At 42.6% G+C, this 22,727-nt stretch overlaps 1 protein-coding gene across 1 annotated transcript in view; it reads right to left on the minus strand.

Moving 5' to 3' along the window:
- Positions 1-22,727, minus strand: part of LOC126226731 (DNA-dependent protein kinase catalytic subunit-like) — a 563,510-nt gene that overhangs the window by 146,946 nt on the left and 393,837 nt on the right. The window contains exons 37-38 of the mRNA XM_049942233.1: positions 12,861-13,059; positions 7,388-7,482 (exon numbers count right to left, since the gene is read on the minus strand). Of these exons, the coding sequence (XP_049798190.1) occupies positions 7,388-7,482; positions 12,861-13,059 (294 nt within the window). The remainder of the gene's footprint in view (positions 1-7,387; positions 7,483-12,860; positions 13,060-22,727) is intronic.

A 22,727-nucleotide genomic window follows, 5' to 3' on the forward strand; every position in this document is an offset into this window, starting at 1 on the left:
GCCAAAGGAACACGGGCTGGCGCAGAAAGGAGTAGCTGATGAAAGTATGTAGTAAGTTGAGTACAACTGCAAAACAATTACTACTGTTTGTCTGTGCTGCTATTAATCACGAACCTGTATGCATCTTATTAGACTCGAGCAGCAATATTTTGATCCCAGATTGTGACTGATATCTGAAGTGCTGCAATATACATATTTGCTGTCTTTGTAACTAGTCTAATGAGCAGTACTGTGTGGTCAATGGAAAGGGACAGCCATTAGTACGCTGTGCGCATGGTAGTGTGAGAATTCAGGGGTTATCACACTCAATAAATTTTGATATTGTCAGCAGTTTGTCCATTAATGTTTTAGTAGGTTGTAACTTTATTGAGGGGGCTACCTACGTTCTTGATTACTGGGCACACAGTCCTATTTCAGATTTCAGCCCGCTTTGGTTTGTAGCTTGTGAGAGCATAGTTGCACCCAAGACGTTAATATGTCCCCAGTAATTTTGTTGACTTTTATGTTGCTCATCTGAAACAAGGGGCTTAAGCAGTTTCTTAATGTACTAACCGACGGCTTGGGGGTTGCGAATAAGGTTCAGTATCAGATACAGTTGACAGATAGTAAACCTGTTTGCCAAGCACTGTATCAGTTGTCCCCTCCAAAGATGAAAGAGCTGCATCAAAGTACTGATAAGCTGCTCGCTAAAGATAATTAAGTCACTGATCTATGCTTTGTCCATTTTTTCGGTGCCAAAGCGGAATGGCACGGGTTATTAGCTGGTCATAGATTATGGTGCCCTGAATTAAAAGGTGATTTAGCAGTCAATTCTGTTGTCAGATTTAGACAACTGTTTCACGTGACTCACTGAAAAGAATTATTTTACCGTGTCAGAACTTAACCAAGCTTATCATCAGGTCGACCTAGCAAAAGACTCTAAATCCCTTACAGCATTTTGAATCAGTTGGAATTTATTTGAATTCAATTGCGTTCCATTTGGGTTATCTGCTGACGCGGTATTGGACAATCTTAAGTTTAACTGTGTTTATAACTATCTGGATGATGTAGCATTAACACATTGCAGGAACATTTGGAAAATGTCAGGCAAGTTTTCGTTCGTTGGTGTCAAGCAAGCTTGACAGTTAAACCATCCAAAGTTGATCTCCGCCATCAGGAAATTGCTTTTTTAGGACATTTATTCCTTCCACTGGTGTGAAGACTAGTCAGGAGTGAACCAAAGCTATCCAGAATTTTCCCCCAACATAAAAGTGAGAAAGGTATAGCTTGATTCATCAATGTAATAAAGTTCTTTAGGAAATTTATAACAAATTTCGCCCACTAGTGGACCCCTTGAGTCAGCAGCATCATGAAGGGGAAGTCTTTCAGAGGACTGATACCCAGCAGGTGACATTTGATGTTCTCGTACTTGCCTTAAGTAGTGCTCCCATTTTAGTGAGTCCAAATTTTGAATGTGCTTAATAGTCCAGACTGGTGTGCACAGTTATACAACAAAATCAATGGCTTTAACTAACACTGTGCAATCAATAATCACTTTAATATTGTTTATACAACATCATATTGAATAGCTGTGGTGATACTTAGAGGATTCCAGGAATGTATTCATAAAACATGGAAATACTACAACTAAAAATAAATCTCAATTCAAAATGCATTCCAGGCTCTTCAATGTGGCTGCAATATGGAACCAATCACCACATTTCCTTAGCTATATGGAAGGGCCACCCACCTGTTGTCTCACACCTGTGCAAAATTGAGCTGTATCTAGACTGAGGGATGAGAAATGAATGGCGGTCCAGTAATGCCGTATGAATGCAATACCCTAGTTTCAATCGGACACTTCTAGAGGACACAGAGGCGACAGAAGACAAAGTTTCACATAAAAATCTATTTCCTCAGTGGTTTGTGTCCATGTTACAAGTAATCACTTTTTATCTGTCACACTGTAGTTTTCCTATATCATAGGTACTGCTACTGATTATTTACACGACATGAACAGTATGGTCACCTGATGTCACAGTATCTCCCCTGATATACATTTGCAGATTATATCCAAGATCATGACAATTTGGCAAAGATGGACATGTCGAAGTGGACCAGCAGATCAACCATTGAGATCTGAGGACTTGACCTGTTTTGTGAGAGTACTAAATGATGAGTCTTGTTCACAAAACTGGTATACAGTTGGAGGTAAAGCTATTTGCATAGGTTATGGATATGACACAAATGATTCACTGCAATATGTAATTATATTTGATGGAATGTATCACAACTTGTACTTTGAATATTGTGGTCATCATAGTCTAATTTTTACAGTTAACAACATAAAAAATGTCAATTGTGAAATAACTAAAATGTTAATACATTGAGTTCTCCTTGTAACATGGAAGTGGACCATTTCTGGACATATGTTCATATGCAGACTTAATATATAAAATCTCCTCTACAACATCTAGAAGTTTATACTCATATTTTATCTCAACAATTAGAAAAAATTATAACATATTACCCAGGTTTCGCTTTAGGGCCATCACTTTTCCTAATACTGTCAAATGGGGTGATTTCGGACGGTTTTGTTGTTATTTAGATTGTAACTTTCATATATATTGTTAGATTAAATTGATTGTTATGGAAGCGGTAGGGTATATGTGTAACAAATAAAATATCCCAGAACCAGAAAGTGTATGTGTAGGTATATTGATCTGAGGCAGTTAAATACAGTGTCCGAAGTCACCCCATGGACTGGGGCGATTGCGGACACGTGTGGTTTTTAAATATCTGTCTGAAGTTACAGTATATAGAGGACGAGTTCAGACAGTTACTGCCTTTTTTTTTTTAATTCTACATGCTTTTTATTTGATTTTGGTGACATTTTACACATTTTAAGATAGCCCTTTGTTACGAATAAGTGATATCTGTAATATATAAAATTCATTCTATAATTCCATAAGTTTTTATTTTGCAAGAATTTAAATAAACAGTCTCTTTGTTCACTTCTGCATGTGCTCATTTAATTTTTTTGCTTAAGCGAACGGAAAGATACTCTGACTGTCGTTTGAGGAATAAATGCAACCATTCTTCTCCTGGCAAATTATTATGAAATTTCTTCTCTTTTTGGCTAGATTTATCAAGGTATCCTTTAACTAAATATCTAATATCCAATTTAGTGAAGGGAAATCCCCAATATGCAGCCCTCAAGATGCCATGCTTCAACATTTCTTCTTCTGCTTTATTTAGCACTGGCTGTCCTCCCATTTTTTTCGGATGAGCTTCCTGCACTTTATTTTGGTATACCATACAAAACACATGCTTTTCTGTACAATAATTTACCACTCTGAATATCATGAACAGCTTTATCTAAAAGTTCCAGGTCATAATTACACCATACTGTAGCACCTCTCCTGCTCTTATACGTTCTTGGCGTTGTCCGAAATCACCCCACACAGTACACAGTTTCACAAAAACTGTCATTATTTTATAACCTTGCACAAGAAACTCGACAAACTTGTACAGAAATTGTCTCAATGCAGTTAGCTACTGAGCATATTGACAATTACGGTTACAATAACTTCCCGCTCGGCACAACAATAGAAAGTTTCAACTTTATGATAATGCATGGATTTTTAATACTGAGACTGTTCATCAATTATTCACCTAGGGAAACAATTGACACAAAATAAAAGTTTGCTAAAGTGATAAATGCAATCTTGCGCTTAAAATAACTGGCGCACAGACGTTAAAGTAAGTAACTCTTTGTTTCTATGCAGTAACAAAGAGTAAATAAGCCATACTGTCTGAATTCGCCCCAGTGTCCAAAATCACCCCGTTTGACAGTATTTATAAATAATTTGCCAGTTTATCTAGCAACAGATTCAAAGCTTTTTTATGGGTTAACCAGAATTTCTAACTAAGCGATGTGGTCTGCTGAATGTTTCTGGTAGGAGATTGTTTGCTCAGTGTAACAAGAACACTGCCTGTATAAAAATAAAAGAAGATTATGGTAATGATAGAAGATAATGGAGAGTGTCTTAACAGAGGTTAAGTCTAGGAGGGTGTGAATGTATTTGAAAAAACAGAGCTGCAAAATTACTAATGGCAGAGTTAGAACAATTATTTGGAGAAAAAGATGATGATGAAGAAGCAGAAGAAGACGAAGAAGAAAGCAGCTTGCCAGTACATAGCGTAAAAACCATAATATGTTTAGTCTTTTCCATAAGAACATGGAAAGCTTGTTAAGTGGGAAAAATCAATGTAGGACACTGAAAAATCTAATTTTTTTTTTGCTGTTGTACTCTGTGTGACAGAGCATCATTTGGAAGTCACAGAAATTGAACAGATGCACCTAGATGGATGCAAGTGGGTATCACATTGTGTGAGCGTAATATGAGAAAAGGGGAAGTGGTTATACACACTGAGGATGAAGTAAACTCTCAGCCCATAGACCTCATGTAATACTACACTGAGCAGACCTTTAGGTGCCGCACTTCAGTAACACACTTGAAAACATGCCACATAGTGGTTCTGAAAGTCTATGGGACCCCAGTGAGAAGTGTCTTGAACTTTGTTTAACAGTTTTTGGGGGTATTAATAAGACTTAGTAGAAATACCTGGGGAGTGGTTGTATGTGGCAATTTCAATTTAGATTTCATCTTGGATAGATCTGATTGAGGAAAACTTGTGTAAATGACGTCCATCTTTGGTTTGCCCCTATGGCAATATTCCTAAAGGGAAAGGGGTAGGGGGGGGGGGGGGGGAGATTGGTATGTGTAATGAATTAATTTAGTATGCTTAACCCTAAACTTCAATTCCCCCCCCCCCCTTTAATATCCTTGAAGTATTTTTAATCATAAATTTTTAGGCATCTATCAGCTCCTGACTTGTGTGTTTCCCTTTCCATCTCCATCCTGCTGAATGTAAGGAAGCCTTTTCCTGTACTTGTTTTTTTATGAATCATAAGCATTATATTTAGATACATTTTATTGTTTACTTTATCATAAACAGAATTACTGTCACTAGTGATATGCCCAGACATTTTTTCTATGTTTCAGTTTTCATTACATTGGGATGAGATTGGTTTCGTGACATACTGATATGAGCACTATTCATGTGGCATTATGTGCAAATTTGCACTCTATAAACTGAACCTGGCAGTCTAAATATTTTGTTATGATCAATGCAACACAAATCACTGTGTCATGTTAGGTTATCATGGTCAACTGGCACCAATCTTATTTGCTATGCAACAATGGCTCTGCACCTGACAACTACAAAACAGGTAACAGAAGAAATTTATCTGCCTTACTCTGCTTTTGCTGTAGTCACTGATGTATCTCACTTCTGAACAATTAGCTTCAGGTCAATTAAAATGGATGCCACAATAAATGCTTTATCTGGCCACAGTGGTTGGATAGCAGCAATAAAGCACCCCCATAAATCATATTAATAGAAGAGAAGGCAATTTCCACAGGAAGGCAAATGTCGGCTAACACTATTTAGGGAGAATTTGTAGGTTGAAAAATGGGAAGAAGTTTACTCAAGACAAAAATTTAATTCTTTTGTGAAGTTGTTGTTGCAAAATTATTAATCCAGTTTTTCTTTATGAGATGTCAGGGGCAATTTGAGTGGATGCCAAGAAGAAGGGGGCAAACATGCAAATTGGGTGTATTGCATTATGAGGAGGGAGCTGTAGTTGGTGTAGGGGACTAGCTCTAATCAAGTTTTAAGAATGCAGTACAAACAGTATTGCAAAATTATTCAGTGTGTCACTGAAAGAGCAGAGACCGTGTACTATAGAGAGGAGTGGGGGGGGGGGGGGGGGACTCCCCAATCTGTACACACACAACTAGAGTAGGGCAGGAAGTGAATAAACTTAGCAATGAAAATGATGTTTTACTCTTGGAGGACAGCAGCAGTGAGACAATGAAGTTCAAATTTGTTGACTGCTAGGTTCAGTGGACTTTTTTTTCCTAATAGTGGTTGAAAACACGGGTACAAAAATTCGGCAACAAAAAGCAAATTCACAGGATTTATTTGGACAGGCATGCATGCCCCATCAGCTTACGTCAATTTTGCCAAATCATCTCTTGAAAAGGACAAAAATATTGTTAGGTAGTTAAAAGGCAGACGCTCTTCTGCCAATGATGGTGTCTCAGCCAGAGTGCTAGGATCTCGTGCTGACTTAATAGTGCCAACCTTGAGTTGCCTTTGTAGCTGGTCAAAAAAGAATCAGGGTTTGCTTAATAAAAAACTGGATAGATAACTTCCTTTTATGGAGGTGAATATGGGTGACTGATTTCTGATTATGGAACCATCTCCCTCCTCTGCACATAGTCCAAAGTTTTTGGGTTAGTCTCCTGTGACAGAATACTCAACTATCTCCCTGAGAATAAGTTTCTGAAAATCTCCATTTGGCTTTCTTAAAGGCTTCTGTGCTGAGACAGTGTTATATATCACAAACTTAATCTTAGTAGAGCTAAAAACAAAATATTACCCAGTTCATATTATCTGTAATCTTACTAAGGGCTTGGGACTGTGTGGAATACAGAGTTCTGCCAGGGAAACTAGGGTTGTGTGACATTGGGGGCATTCTCTTGCCTGGTTGGAGTCCTATCTTAACATTAGCAACCTAGGTAACAGGAATAAGATTCAACTCAGATAGTGAAAAGTTAGATGCGCTGTGCCACAGTGTTCAGCACTTTGTCTACTCCTGTTCTTGTTCTGTAAAAGTAATATACATTGAACATGGGAGTTAGAGCAATGAGCCCAAGTTCATTCATATTAGACATAGCCAAATTAGAGCAGGTTTAAAGGAAACAGGCAACTAGTTTCATGATAACTACTGGGTAGTGAATGGCAAACAAAGCAGTGTTGACGAACTTCAACCTCTTATGAAGCAGAGGACAATCAGCTGTGTTAGTGGGAATTTGACAATCATAAGTTTCATCAGGCCTAAAACACAATATTCTTACAAGCACCAATTGTTGCTTATTTTGGGTGGGAATACCATGTAAAAAAAATTTAATAAACTTTGTAACATATTAAGATTACTTCAGAAATGTCTCATTGTGGACATCAAGAATAAAATCCAAGTTACATGTTTTCACTGAACATATAAACAGAAGAGAATATTTTCAGTGATGCTGTTATCAGCAGTGTCAGTGGCAGCAAATTATATTCTGCATGCTCCATATCTCACCGTTACCTTTAATTTCTACATTAATCATTTGTATATACAGTTGTTGCCTTTATATTTTTTCCACTGAACAATACTTCTCAAATCCTGCATCAATATATTTGTTACATAGAGGCTAAACAAATAATTAAAAAAAAATAAAACAATTAACAATTATTTTAGTGATTTCTTGTGCAGACATTACATGTAACTTACCATGGTTCAGACCAAACCTCATTCCAATTATTGTTTAGCTCATTATGCCTTATTTCAGCACTGATGCTATCCCACGAGGAGAGATGAGCCAGGCACTGAAGAATATTAATTAAGATTAAAATGATGTATTATAAATAACACAGGCTAGCAATTTTCATTTTGTACACTTGAAAACTACATATGACATTAAATTGAATTTATTAAAACTTATATTTCTGATGAATGCACCATCCTTGCTAATTCTACAATAAATTACAAAATTGTATGAAGTTATATCTATAGGTGGTTTCACCTTTTGTCTTCATATTATTCAACCCTCTTTCCATTTTCTCTCTCCTTACTTCCTTTTCCACCTTCACCTTCAAAGAAGGATTGTTGCCATTTTCATTCAGTAAATGTGTGTCTAATTACTATTATGAAGCAACAGAGACAGAACTTAGAAGTACAAACTTCCTTAATTATAAGTCCGGATTTGGTACAAGATACAGCCAGAAAATGTAACTTTCTTTAAAATTACCCATTTTGTGAAAACTATTTTAAATACATTCTTAAGAAAATCCATTACAAATAATATCCTAATTTTTCAACCAAATATTCACTTCATAGAATCAACACTACAAATAATAACCCCATAGTTAATAACTTAGCAGTACTAATTTTGGTCTAAATACGTCCCACTATTAAAGAACACTTATTTTTAATAATTTCAATCAACCATGATAAGATTAGTTGATAATAAAATATAGTACAACCACTGTCTTTCGGGGTTACTGCTCGTCAGCTCTTCTTCGGCTATCGATGAATTAATAGTTAGTATCAGAACTAATAATTGATATACACTTAGTGTAAAATATTCTGTTTGTATCTTTCTAAATTGCAGTAATATTTAATTATAAACAAATGTTATAATGGTTTTCTTTTGACATCACACATTTCTATGACCATCTTGGAATTTTTATGTGCTATATATATATATATATATATATATATATATATATAAAAAGAAAGATGATGAGACTTACCAAACAAAAGCGCTGGCAGGTCGATAGACACACAAACAAACACAAATATACACACAAAATTCAAGCTTTCGCAACAAACTGTTGCCTCATCAGGAAAGAGGGAAGGAGAGGGAAAGATGAAAGGATGTGGGTTTTAAGGGAGAGGATAAGGAGTCATTCCAATCCCGGGAGCGGAAAGACTTACCTTACCTGCTGGAAATATCACTTTGCCACGAAGAAAAATGATCCTAATCCTACCCCTAATGTTCCAACTCCCCAAGACACCATCCAAATTGAACCCTGCCTGGAACAGTTCCGTCCTCCGTCACAGCGGGACCCACCTCCTCTTCCTCAAAATCACCCTCTCCAAACCTTCCAGGAATTTCTGACTTCCAGCCTTGCATCTCAATCCTTCTTAAAAAACCTTAATCCTACACCCAACATCACCACTGCTGAAGCCCAGGCTATCCGTGATCTGAAGGCTGACCGATCCATCGTCATTCTTCCGGCGGACAAGGGTTCCACGACCGTGGTACTTGATCGTCGGGAGTATGTGGCTGAGGGACTGCGTCAGCTTTCAGACAACACCACATACAAAGTTTGCCAAGGTAACCCCATTCCCGATGTCCAGGCGGAGCTTCAAGGAATCCTCAGAACCCTAGGCCCCCTGCAAAACCTTTCACCTGACTCCATCAACCTCCTGACCCCACCAAAATCCACAAACCCAATCATCCCGGCCGCCCCATTGTAGCTGGTTACCAAGCCCCCACAGAACGTATCTCTGCCTACGTAGATCAACACCTTCAACCCATTACATGCAGTCTCCCATCCTTCATCAAAGACACCAACCACTTCCTTGAACGCCTGGAATCCTTACCCAATCTGTTACCCCCGGAAACCATCCTTGTAACCATTGATGCCACTTCCTTATACACAAATATTCTGCACGTCCAGGGCCTCGCTGCGATGGAGCATTTCCTTTCACGCCGATCACCTGCCACCCTACCTAAAACCTCTTTCCTCATTACCTTAGCCAGCTTCATCCTGACCCACAACTTCTTCACTTTTGAAGGCCAGACATACCAACAATTAAAGGGAACAGCCATGGGTACCAGGATGGCCCCCTCGTACGCCAACCTATTCATGGGTCGCTTAGAGGAAGCCTTCTTGGTTACCCAGGTCTGCCAACCCAAAGTTTGGTACAGATTTATTGATGACATCTTCATGATCTGGACTCACAGTGAAGAAGAACTCCAGAATTTCCTCTCCAACCTCAACTCCTTTGGTCCCATCAGATTCACCTGGTCCTACTCCAAATCCCATGCCACTTTCCTTGACGTTGACCTCCACCTGTCCAATGGCCAACTTCACACGTCCGTCCACATCAAACCCACCAACAAGCAACAGTACCTCCATTATGACAGCTGCCACCCATTCCACATCAAACGGTCCCTTCCCTACAGCCTAGGTCTTCGTGGCAAACGAATCTGCTCCAGTCCGGAAACATTACACCAACAACTTGACAACAGCTTTCGCATCCCGCAACTACCCTCCCGGCCTGGTACAGAAGCAAATAACCAGAGCCACTTCCTCATCCCCTCAAACCCAGAATCCCCCACAGAAGAACCACAAAAGTGCCCCACTTGTGACAGGATACTTTCCGGGACTGGACCAGACTCTGAATGTGGCTCTCCAGCAGGGATACGACTTCCTCAAATCCTGCCCTGAAATGAGATCCATCCTTCATGAAATCCTCCCCACTCCGCCAAGAGTGTCTTTCTGCCGTCCACCTAACCTTCGTAACCTGTTAGTTCATCCCTATGAAATCCCCAAACCACCTTCCCTACCCTCTGGCTCCTATCCTTGTAACCGCCCCCGGTGCAAAACCTGTCCCATGCACCCTCCCACCACCACCTACTCCAGTCCTGTAACCCGGAAGGTGTACACGATCAAAGGCAGAGCCACGTGTGAAAGCACCCACGTGATTTACCAACTGACCTGCCTACACTGTGATGCATTCTATGTGGGAATGGCCAGCAACAAACTGTCCATTCGCATGAATGGACACAGGCAGACAGTGTTTGTTGGTAATGAGGATCACCCTGTGGCTAAACATGCCTTGGTACACAGCCAGCACATCTTGGCACAGTGTTACACCGTCCGGGTTATCTGGATACTTCCCACCAACACCAACCTATCCGAACTCCGGAGATGGGAACTTGCCCTTCAATATATCCTCTCTTCTCGTTATCCGCCAGGCCTCAGTCTCCGCTAATTTCAAGTTGCCGCCACTCATACCTCACCTGTCTTTCAAAAACTTCTTTGCCTCTACTCTTCCACCTCGACTGACAAAAGAAGGTAAGTCTTTCCGCTCCCGGGATTGGAATGACTCCTTATCCTCTCCCTCAAAACCCACATCCTTTCATCTTTCCCTCTCCTTCCCTCTTTCCTGATGAGGCAACAGTTTGTTGCGAAAGCTTGAATTTTGTGTGTATATTTGTGTTTGTTTGTGTGTCTATCGACCTGCCAGCGCTTTTGTTTGGTAAGTCTCATCATCTTTCTTTTTAGATATATTTTTCCACGTGGAATGTTTCCCTCTGTTATATTTACTTGTATTTGAGTTAGGATCTGTGGAATTGGCATTAAATACTAGCGCAAGAGTTTGGAATTGGCATTAAATCTTGTCTAACATATTTATTTTGATTTTCTCATTTGTACATCCACAAGTATTTCATTGCTATAAATCTATGGAATATACAGTTAATGTAATCTAATCTCATAGTCAATGTTTCTTTGACTAGACATTACACATGCACAAATGGATAAGAATGTTCTATTACTGTAGTCTCATTACATATTGCACTCTAGTGAGGAGTTGATTTGCCAGGACAGAAAAAAAACTGAGGAGCAAATATGTGACACACTCTGCTATTTGTTGTGAAATAAATAATTTAAGGTACAAAAATGCTGAGCCAAAGCATTTCTGCAGATGAAGTATTTACTGCTGCTGACACACACACACACACACACACACACACACACACACACACACACACACACACACAAAATTGCACACACTATCCTGGCTTTGACAATGATTATTTCCACCATATTGGGAAAGGTTAAAAAGGGAGGGCTTATCACTCAGACGTAAGGTCAATAGTCACCCATCTGTTGTGAGGACATAATGAGAAGTAAAGATGGATTATATGAAGAGAAATGAATATTGAAGTAAAGAAGTAGGGATGGAAAAAAAAATAGAAAGAAGGAAAAGCGGGGAACAAAAAAGTAAAAGCAATAAAAAATAACTCTCTTCTGTTTGACAGAAAAGTCCTGAATGCTACACTAGTGCAACCCATCCTTGAATACTGCTTGAGTGTCTGGGACCCCTACCAGGAAAGATTAAAGAGAGACATCAAAGCAATTCAAAGGTGCACTCCTAGATTTGTTAGCAGTAGCTTTAATCAACAAGAAAGTATTATAGTGATTCTTCTGGAACTCAAATGTGACTTCCAGAAGGAGAGGCAGCACTCTTTTCAAGGAACGCTATTGAGAAAATTTACCGATCTGGCACTGAAACTGATTGCAGAACAATCCTACTGCTGCCAATGTACATTTCGTGCCAGAACCACGAACATAAGATAAGAGAAACTAGGGCTCGTATGGAGACATGTAGACAGTCACTTTTCCACTGCTCTCTTTGCAAATGGGATAGGAAAGGAAATGATCAGTAGTGGTACAATGTACACATCACCATGCCATATTGTTGCTTGCACAGCATGCATGTAGGTGTAAATGCACAAGTACATGTAGATGCCTCTTCATCCTAAGGGCTACCCCGATACTCCCACCTGATACTAGTTTCCCTGAATTCCAAAGATAGGCACTTGCCCTCAAATACATCACCTTATCCCGACACCCTCCTAGAGTTAACCTCTGTTAAGACACTCTCCATTGTCTTCTATCATTATCATAATCTTCTTTTATTTTTTATACATATTATTATGTCTCATTACTTTATTTCTTGCTATTACATTTTCATTTTTGTTCTCCTTCCTACCTTCTTTCTCATTTTTCACCACCATAGGTGTAATCACACTATTCATTGCTCGTATCTATATTTACTTCCCACTCTGTTCTAATCCTCTTTAGCCTGGAAGTTGGAACAGTGCTTACCAATGAACTTTTCCTCCCAACTCCATTCTCTGATGTGTCTCCTCCTTTTTCTCCCCTTGTCCTCTCAAGAGGTGGATCCTCTCATCTGGGATCTGAGTGACATGCGTTCCCTTTCAACCTTCTCCAACCTATCCTCCTCTTATCCTCATGGAAGGAATTAATAATTTCAAGAGTTAATACTAAGTATTTTCTAAAGGTGAGTACAGCCGAGACATTATTTATCATAATTTTTTTATGTTATCAAATGTATTTTATACTTTTGAAAGATAAAAAAGAAAGTAACACCAGAGCTGTACCTTGTAATACGAGCTACGACAGAAGTCCTGTAGGTCTTCACATGATGTGTCCTTTAAAGCATTACGATAATGCAAACTTGCAGGTTTCCATTCCATGTCTGCTTGACATACAAGAGCCTTTTTCAAGTTTTCAGATGTTTCCAAACTGTTTCGAAATATTCCTTGGACAGAGTTCCAATCTCCAAGGCCCGTATACAACCTTAAATTAAGACACAAAAGAAATATAACATTCACTACATACACATGAAGGATTTTGTGTACCTCAGGTAGAAGAAACAGATGAAGGAAAATATTCTGTACATTATGATTTGAAGAAGATGCATCAAGAGTTCTTCAAATTTGCAGAAGATGCATCAATAATTAGCTTCAGAAGGTTATGTAGAAGGGAAAAGGAAGTGAGGAAGGAAAAGATTTCAGATATTGGATAAAGTGAAAGATGGTACAAATACAGCAGCCTTAAGAAGAAAGCAATGGATCGCAGAAAATGGAGAGGCAAAGGACCTTCTAATATAGCAGAAAACTGATGATGACGATGATGCATCAAGAATTCTGACTGGCACGATTAGAATCAAAACTATTTTCATTCATCACATCAGTCACATTTTATTGCCATGTTATCCCCACCCCTCTCACACACACTATCAGATCATTAAATGATTAACTACACTCTGTACCTCATAACCTTCGCTTTGTGAAGAAAGTGTACACTTTGAATACCATTTTATACTGTTTCACAGATTCAGCTACATAATTATGTTTATTGGGGTATTAAAGCATTAGGACTGCATTTCTCCGTGAAATGTAGGACCCACCAGACTGTATTAGTGTTGTCCTCTTTTAATAGTGTTACCCGACCTGGTAAGCTATATATGGGGCATGAATATCATCAGAAATTGAATGATCACAGTGAAGGATGCAGAGCTACCCTGGTCAACTTGTGTAATACCCAGATTTGTGAGGCATTTGGATGTGGCAATGGCCCAGTGTTGGACTGCAAGGGAATGTAAGGGCAGGCATATTCATTGCCAAGGTTCTGGTGAAACATGTCTGACAACCCAGAGAGAGGAACACCATACTGTGCACCAAGCACATGGCCACCGCTTCACAACTACACCTGCCATCTGAGAACAAGAAATGGACTCCCTGCAACACTCTGTGTCATCCTGCACTATTGGGCACAGACCAGCAGCAGATGGACTATGGAATTACCATCCCAGGTGTAGGTTGTTGTTAATGCTACATTAAAAATGAATGCATCTAGGGAGCCACTGTAAACACAAAGCACAGATGGCTGATGAAGGGGGTCATAGTCTGTTCATCGAAGAATCACGGTTCTGCACTATCCTCGATGATCAAGATTGGCAAGCATGGTGGTGTCGTGAAAAGATGTACCATTCTTCCAATGTGATTGTACCTCCCATGTGATATTATCATGACATTTTTCAACAGGACAATACTCTTTCAAACATGATATGTCTAGTACACGCAGCAGAACAAATGGACGTGGTCAGCCCATAGAGGGCTCCGCGCAGCGAGGGTGCCACCGCTAAGCCACGTGCAGACAGCAGCCAATAGCCGCTCCCTCCGGTTTCGTATATAGGGACCCGCTCTGTCCTAGTTCAGCCAGTCTGGTACTTGCTCTGGATTGCGTTTCTATCTCAGCGGTACTGTGTTCTGGTCGTTGCTCGTTGTTGACATTTGCCTGGCTCTGGTTCCCAGTGGATTTATGTTTGGTGTTGTGGTTTCCACGAGCCTCTGTTGTTTATCTCTTCCTTGTTGTGTCGCTCATAGTCAGTCGTGGTCGGTTGTTGTCAGTTGTCGTTGGTCTGTCGTCCGACTCATCCTGTGTTTACCCAGTGGTGCGTGCTCCACCGCCGGCAGCTTCCCCGCCTGGCGGCTCTGATCCGCAGCCCAAGGCGTGCCCGCTGTTGGTTGTGGTTACTACATTTGGCGACGAGGTAAACAGAACATAGGAGTATGGAAGAGAAATTACTCACTCTCTTAGAGCAACAGCAGCAGCTCATGCGACAGCAGCAGCAGCAGTTGGAGGTCTTACAGACCTCACTGCAGTTGCTCTTGGACAGGGTCAATAAGAGGGATTCCCTCCCACCTCTTTCCCCAGGTGCCCCGCTTTCAGAGACGTTCCCACGTCCGCCGTCATTCCCACCGTTCAACGACGCAAAAGAGGATTGGGAAACGTACCTGCATCGTCTGAAGCAACATTTCATGGCCTTTCAGGTGTCGGATGACTCTCTGGAGCGGTCGTTGTTCTTGTCTTGGGCCTCACCACACACGTTTTTGTTGCTCCGCAAGTTGGCACCGTTGGCCGACCCCATGGCTCTCTCCTTTCATGAGATCTGTGTACTGCTAACTAACTATTATTCCCAGCGATACCATGTGGTTGCGTCTCGCTTGGAATTCCATCAATACCACAAGCAGCCGGGTCAGTCCTACCGTTCCTGGGTGACGGATCTGCAAGGCCTCAGCCGCAAACGCAACTTCACATGCACCAATCAGCAGTGCAAGGCATCATATGCAGATTCGTTAATTCGGGATGTGGTTGTTAAACTGGCGCCCAATCCTGAGGTCCGCACTGCGGCGTTAAAGTTGGACAACCCGTCGTTGGAAGGCATTCTGCGTATTGTGCATTCCTTCGAAATTGCTCAAGCGGCGAACGAACGTCTCATGGCGCAGCCCCAGGTGGCAGTGGTCGAGTCCACTTCCCGCTCCACTCCTTATTGCCGTCGACGAGGCGCAGTCTCCAGAGGGCACCGCCATCGAGATTCCTCGCTGTCTGATGTCCAAACCGCCGGTTGCCCCTCGATGTCGGCCGCGTGGCCCCCTCCCGTCGTGCACCCAGTGCTTCTCGGCACACACTCGAGCTGACTGTCCCCATCGCTGGAAGGCCTGTTCGCCCTGTGAGAAAGATGGCCACCTTCAATCTGTCTGTCGTAACTGCTCGACCCGCCCCCGTCCCGCCCCTGCGGGCTAACAGGAGGCCATCTATGCTTTACACGCAGTCGCCCCTCGGACCGACACATTGCCTCAAAAGTTATTCCTCACCCTACGCATCTTTAACGAGGACGTCCGTTTCCAGGTCGATATGGGGGCCACAGTTTCTTTGGTCAATCTGATGACGTATGCACGTCTCGGATCTCCAGAATTGTCCCCACCCTCTCGGAGGTTGGTCGCCTACGGCGACGGTTCCATCCCTCTCCGTGGCCAGTTTTTTGTCATGGCCATCTACAAAAACGTTCCCCGGCCCCTTATCCTATTTGTGGTGGACCACCCGTCGGCTTCGGACATTTTTGGACTAGATGTGTTTACACGGTTTGGCTTTTCCATTCAAGACGAAGTGCAGTTCGTTTCAACTACGGTTCCATTTCAGGACCTAGACGATCTGTGCGCGTCCTTTTCCTCCCCGTTTTCGGCAGACCTGGGCTGCGCTTCCGATTTCCAGGCACACATCAATTTACTGCTGAACGCACGGCCTCGCTTTTGTTGGGCTCGGCCTATCCCGGTAGCTTTGCGTGTGGCTGTCAAGCAGGAACTCGATCGGCTCCAGGCTGCGGGGGTTATCGAGCCAGTACAATCGAGTGCCTGGGCAACGCCCTTAGTGGTCATCAAGAAACCCAATGGATCACTTTGTCTTTGTGGGGATTTTGGGGCTACAGTCAATGCTCAGTCTTTGGTCGAAACTTATCCCATTCCTCGACAGGAAGATCTTTTCGCTAAACTGGCAGGTGGCGAGTACTTTTCTAAGATTGATCTGGCAGAAGCCTATCACCAATTGCTGTTGGATGAGGAATCACAGGGCATCGTCGTCATCAACACGCCTTTCGGTCTCTATAAATACAAGTGTCTTCCGTTTGGCATTTCCTCTGCCCCTGTGATTTTCCAGTGGTATCTCGAGCAACTTACACAACCAATACCGGCTTGTGTCAATTACCTCGATGACATCTTAGTCACGGGGCGCACACGCCAGGAAAATCTGGGCAACCTCAGTACCTTATTTCACACCCTGCAGGCTGCAGGTTTACGTTGTCGACTGGAGAAGTGCAGTTTTTTTCAACCGGAAATGGAGTACTTAGGACATTGGCTCAGTAAAGATGGCATTCGCCCTTCGGACCACAATGTCACAGCCATCGATGCCCTTCCACGTCCACAAAACTTATCCGAGCTCCAGGTATTTTTGGGGAAAGTCAATTATTACTTAAAGTTCTTACCCCAAGCCGCTCACGTCGCGCATCCTCTAAATCGCCTGCGTCGCAAAGGGGTACCTTACACATGAACTTCTGCCTGCGATCAGGCTTTCACCCGCCTGAAGACGATGCTGAAATCTGCCCCTTGCCTGACGCCTTTCTCTCCAGATCGTCCCTTGGTGGTGGCGGCCGATGCCTCAGCGTACGGGATTGGGGCAGTCCTGGCAAACAGGAATGAGGATGGGTCAGAGCAACCTGTGGCATATGCATCCAAGACGTTAACCCCTGTGCAAAGGAATTACTCTCAGATCGAAAAGGAGGCTCTTGCCATTATTTTTGCAGTTCAGAAATTTCACATTTACCTGTTTGGGGTGCAGTTCACCCTCCTCACGGATCACAAGCCCTTAGTGTCGCTTTTCGGGCCCCATACGCACCTCCCAGAACGGACAGCTCAGCATCGTCAGCGCTGGGCGTTGTTCTTGTGTAATTACACTTACACCATCCGCTATAAGCCCACCAGTCAACACACTAATGCGGATGCCTTGTCATGTCTCCCAGCAGGACCCGATCCGGCGTTCGACCCGCAGGAAGTCCTGTGCTTCCACATCGCCTCTGCCCGCCGGGAGACTCTCGCTGGATTTCCTCTGACAGCCACGCAAATCGCCGCTTCCACGCGCAGGGACCCCATTCTGCGGTAAGTCCTCCGCTATGTGACACATGGTTGGCCTCCCTACCTTACCCAACGTTTGAAAACTGACTTCAGCCCGTGGCGTCACGTCTTACACAGACTTTCGGTGATGGAGGACATCCTCCTGTTGTCCACGGACTTGGATGCCCATCGGGTGATCATCCCTCTGGACTTACGCCACCATGTCCTGCACTTATTACACTGCAGACACTGGGGGATGTCTCGCATGAAGGCGTTGGCTCGACAACATGTCCATTGGCCAGTGATCGATGGAGACATTGAGCACCTGGTCCGTGGTTGCACAGTGTGTGCGCGTCATCAGGCTAGTCCTCCACAATCTTTCGCGCCCTGGCCAACACCCAGCCAACCCTGGGACAGGATCCATCTCGATTTTGCAGGCCCCTTCTTAGGCCCCATGTGGCTCCTCATCATTGATGCCTATTCCAAATACCCATATGTGGTTCGCATGGCGTCCACCACCACTGACGCCACCCTCACTGCCTCGGCCCAGGTGTTGGCCATTGAAGGCCTTCCTCAGATGTTGGTCACAGATAACGGGCCCCAATTCACGGCGTCCTCGTTCCAGACCTTCCGCTCTGCTAACGGTATCAAACACATTCGCTCTCCCCTCTTCCATCCTTCATCCAATGGTGCGGCGGAACGCCTGGTCCGCACTTTCAAACAGCAGCTGATGAAATCAGTGGAGCCATCGGCCACCACCTCGGCCCTCACCTTGTTTCTAAGCACCGACCGCACTACACCGGTGGCTGGTCATAGTCCTGCCGAACTCCTTCACCAGCGACAACTGCGGACCCTCCTCCACCTGCTGACACCATCCCCTTCTGAGCCCCACTCTCGCTCCTCCCGGCGCTACACCCCGGGCATGGCCATGTGGGACCGCTCCTATGGCAGCACACCTGCGTGGATGCCTGCTACGGTGACAGCGGCTCAGGGGCGGCGAGTGACAACCGTACAGACACACAGAGGGCTCGAGTGTCGCCACCATAACCAACTCCGCCCTTGGGCCCCTGCCTTGATTCCTCCCCCACCGCCTTCCCTGCTTCCTGGTGCGGACACGTCCCTCGAGGTGGAGCCCTTCCCTTCAACCTCCATCTCCTCGCTGGCTCTGCAGACACCCCATCCGCCTCGCCGGGGTATAGAGACGCCCACTGACCCCCTGCCCTCTGGTGACACCTTGATGGATGCCGCAGACAGTCTGCCCTCCCCTCCCCCAGTGGTCCCTCCAGACGTCTCACAACCCGTGCCCTCGTTCCGCCCACCTCGGCATCGTTCGGAGCATTTCCGCCCCTATGGGGAGGGATCCAGTACCTTCCGCCGCGGAAGTCGAACACGCGGCAGAACAAATGGACGTGGTCAGCCCATAGAGGGCTCCGCCTCTGCGGCGGCTACTCCGCGCAGCGGCTCTCGCGCAGGGAGGGCGCCACCGCTAAGCCACGTGCAGACAGCGGCCAATAGCCGCTCCCTCCGGTTTCATATATAGGGAACCGCTCTGCCCTAGTCCAGCCAGTCCGGTACTCACTCTGGATTGCGTTTCTATCTCGGCGATACTACGTTCTGGTCGTTGCTCGTTGTTGACATTTGCCTGGCTCTGGTTCCGAGTGGATTTATGTTTGCTGTTTGGTGTTGTGGTTTCCACAAGCCTCTGTTGTTTATCTCTTCCTTGTTGTGTCGCTCATAGTCGGTCGTGGTTGGTTGTTGCCAGTTGTCGTTGGTCTGTCGTCCGACTCGTCCTGTGTTTACCCGGTGGTGCGTGTTCCACGTCGGCGGCTTCCCCGCCTGACGGCTCCGATCCGCAGCCCAAGGCGTTCCCGCTGTTGATTGTGGTTACTACAATATGTATCTCTATGAACTGTGTGTGTGATGTTGAGATACCCTCATGGCCAGCAAGATCCCCATATCTGTCCCCAATAAGACATGTGGGGGACCAACCTGAAAATCAGCTTGGTCCCATTGCTAGTATCCAAGGTATCGAAGACCACGTAACAACAGTTGGGGCCAGGTTACCCCAGGAGTGGATGCAACTGCTTAATGACACAATTGCCAACCAAATCAGTGCACACATCCAGGTCAGCAAGGGGTACATTTTAAGTAGGATCATAGTTCCAAGTTTTCTGTACATTTGAATCAATTTTATAGTCACTGAAATATCATCACATAACCTCTCAGCTTATAAAGTTTCATTTATTTTCCTTCTCCCCTTCTGTGCGTTTAACATTTTTTGTCAGGTAGAGTATTTTCTTTCCATACATATACATGCACAATGTAGAAACTTGAGTACTCATGGTCAGATTTCCTAATATAACAGTTTTACTAATCTGCCTATTTTTTGGTTATTCAGTTAACCTATCAAAATGGTCGTGTGCAAGTCTGCAGGGGTACAAAGTGAAATGAAACCAAATTATCACCTTCAGGTAAACAAAATTATAATTCCTATATTTATTTATAGTTTACACCTTTTATCATCTATGAGGAAATGTACCCAACATGCTTAAAATCATTTTCATAGTATCTATGGTTTTAAGTCACTCCCATCTGTAAAAATTACACACTGTACCACAGGCATGAATAAAATGTATTTTTAGGGCAAATGAATAGAGAACACATTAAATGTTAAACTAGGGTATCTCGTATTTACCTAATTTTCACCGATGTAGTAACAAGAAAGCTTTATCGCAGGACAACAAAGTCAAATACATGCTCATTTCGCCTGAGGTGGAAATTACAATCTAAACATTAAAAAATTATAAATGTTTGATATTAGTGATATCACTGTACTCTCTGTATATTTACAATGGTCAGTTTGTCTCATGAGCATTTGTTCATTTTAAATAAACCCCATCAACAATGTCCCTTTCTGGCCCACTATGAAAAACGTAAAAGAAGACTTAATATTTGGGGAAAATATGACCAAAGCAACTAAGACAGCAAATGCATTGTAAGACATACATTAAAAAAAAAAAAAAAAAAAAAAAAAATACTTACAAAGCACAAGTAGGTATTCTGAGTCCCGCCAGACTATATTCATCATATTTGATGGGTTGTTTACTTATTGCAGTTGTAATGTTGGTTTACATTAACTACAACAGTACAAAACTAGATAATAAACATCAAAACACTCACAATAATGTCCTTCTTTCCTGTGCTATGGCTGAGGTACACAAAGGTCCTGACAGGACGCCTGGAAATGAATTTAACGCCATGCTTTTTTGTGACTCTAGAGAAAGTGGGCAGGACTTTCCAGTCCCATAGCCAGGGAAGTATTAAAGTGTTTAGATGGAAAGAATCAATTCAGCAATTCAGGGTGGGGCGGACCTGTTGCTGTCAAATAAGAATCAATACAGTGAATAACTGACACAGTTCTCTGTTTCATGTGGACAGCAACACTTTTAAAACAGTGTGCAGAGAACTCCTGGATGTTCACACACACTAGATAGTGATTGTGGCAAATGAAGTACAGAACACCAATCACTTACATATGCCCGTGATTTCTGCTTTATAAAATGAACTAGAGCTAATGTATTTCATTTGCCTGCAATCGCTTACCACATTATACATATGGTGGTCTTACTTGTCTGAAGTTTTATCATTTGTCTGCATTCCTCTTTGCTGTGAAACTTCAATCACATTTTCTCTAACTGTCCACCCCATTTCTTCCAAATTTTCAACTGAGAACCCCCACACCCCCTTTCCCACATACTGCTCTCTATTTGCCTCAGTATCATAGTGCCATTACTCTTTGTATTATTATTATTATTATTCTTTCCTTTCTCAGACGTTATGTCTGGTTAAAAATGGAAAGTGACTCGGACCTTGATCAAGCGTGACTTCCTTTTAACTGTACGATATATGTTACATTGCATTTAGGAACTTTCGGGTAATTGAACATGTATCAATAATTACAGATTTCTGTAGTTGTATATATAAGTTTGGATGTAGCTGTATTGCATTGATGTACTGGTGGATATTGTGTGGTATGACTCCTGTAGTTGATAGTATAATTGGTATAATGTCAACTTCTTCTTCTTCTTCTTCTTCTTCTTCTTCTTCTTATTATTATTATTATTATTATTATTATTATTATTATTATTATTATTATTATTATTTACACTTCTTGCCAGTTAAACTGCTGGTGTTTAGAATTGCACCACAACAGCATGCAACAAACATCAACATGGATATACAGATGATGTGCATTTCAGCACAACAGTATAAAATAGGTAAGAGTAATACCACATGTATCCTGTATATAAGGAAAGACTACGCACTGTGATTCTCATTCAAAAATTAAATTTGAATGTGGGCTGTTTATAAGAAGATACTGTTATACCTTGTGTTAAGAAGCAGAAATGTTTCCCAGCAAGTGTCAGAATTCAACAGCAGCAGGACTGTTGCCTATCAATCTTATGGTTTAGCTCATTATTGCTGCTTGTGCAGATTGAGATACCACAGCAGTTAAGTGAATACAGAATTTCAAGATGGTCATACTGAATGCTATACAGCCTCTCAGTAGTACAGCATGACTAGTGCCCGAGGTATTAAATATAGTGTTCACTTGGCCATGAGAGACTGTACAGCTATGTTACATACCTTGATCAGGTAGTAACAGACTTGTCTACAGCAAGAAAAGTATCCACATGGACAGTGTGATGACAGCTGGAACAACATAAACCCTCAACACAAAAATCATTGTTGAGGTTTCCTTCAACAGGGCAGTGGAGAGAGGCATGTTATGGGCAATGACTGTGCCTTAGATACGAGATCTCTGTGAAGTTTTGTTTCAACAAAATAACACAAGACTACAAGAAATCTGTGAAGATTTAACTGCATTGACACACCACAAAAACTTTCATAGACACTTTTAATAATGCTAGTTGATGCTTTTTCACTGAATTAAAATATATTATAAATATGAGTAACATTTAGCTAGAAGGTCACCTCAGGGAAAAAAGCATGGTA

Source organism: Schistocerca nitens, chromosome 1, assembly GCF_023898315.1.
Source record: "Schistocerca nitens isolate TAMUIC-IGC-003100 chromosome 1, iqSchNite1.1, whole genome shotgun sequence".
Classification (NCBI taxonomy): domain Eukaryota; kingdom Metazoa; phylum Arthropoda; class Insecta; order Orthoptera; family Acrididae; genus Schistocerca; species Schistocerca nitens.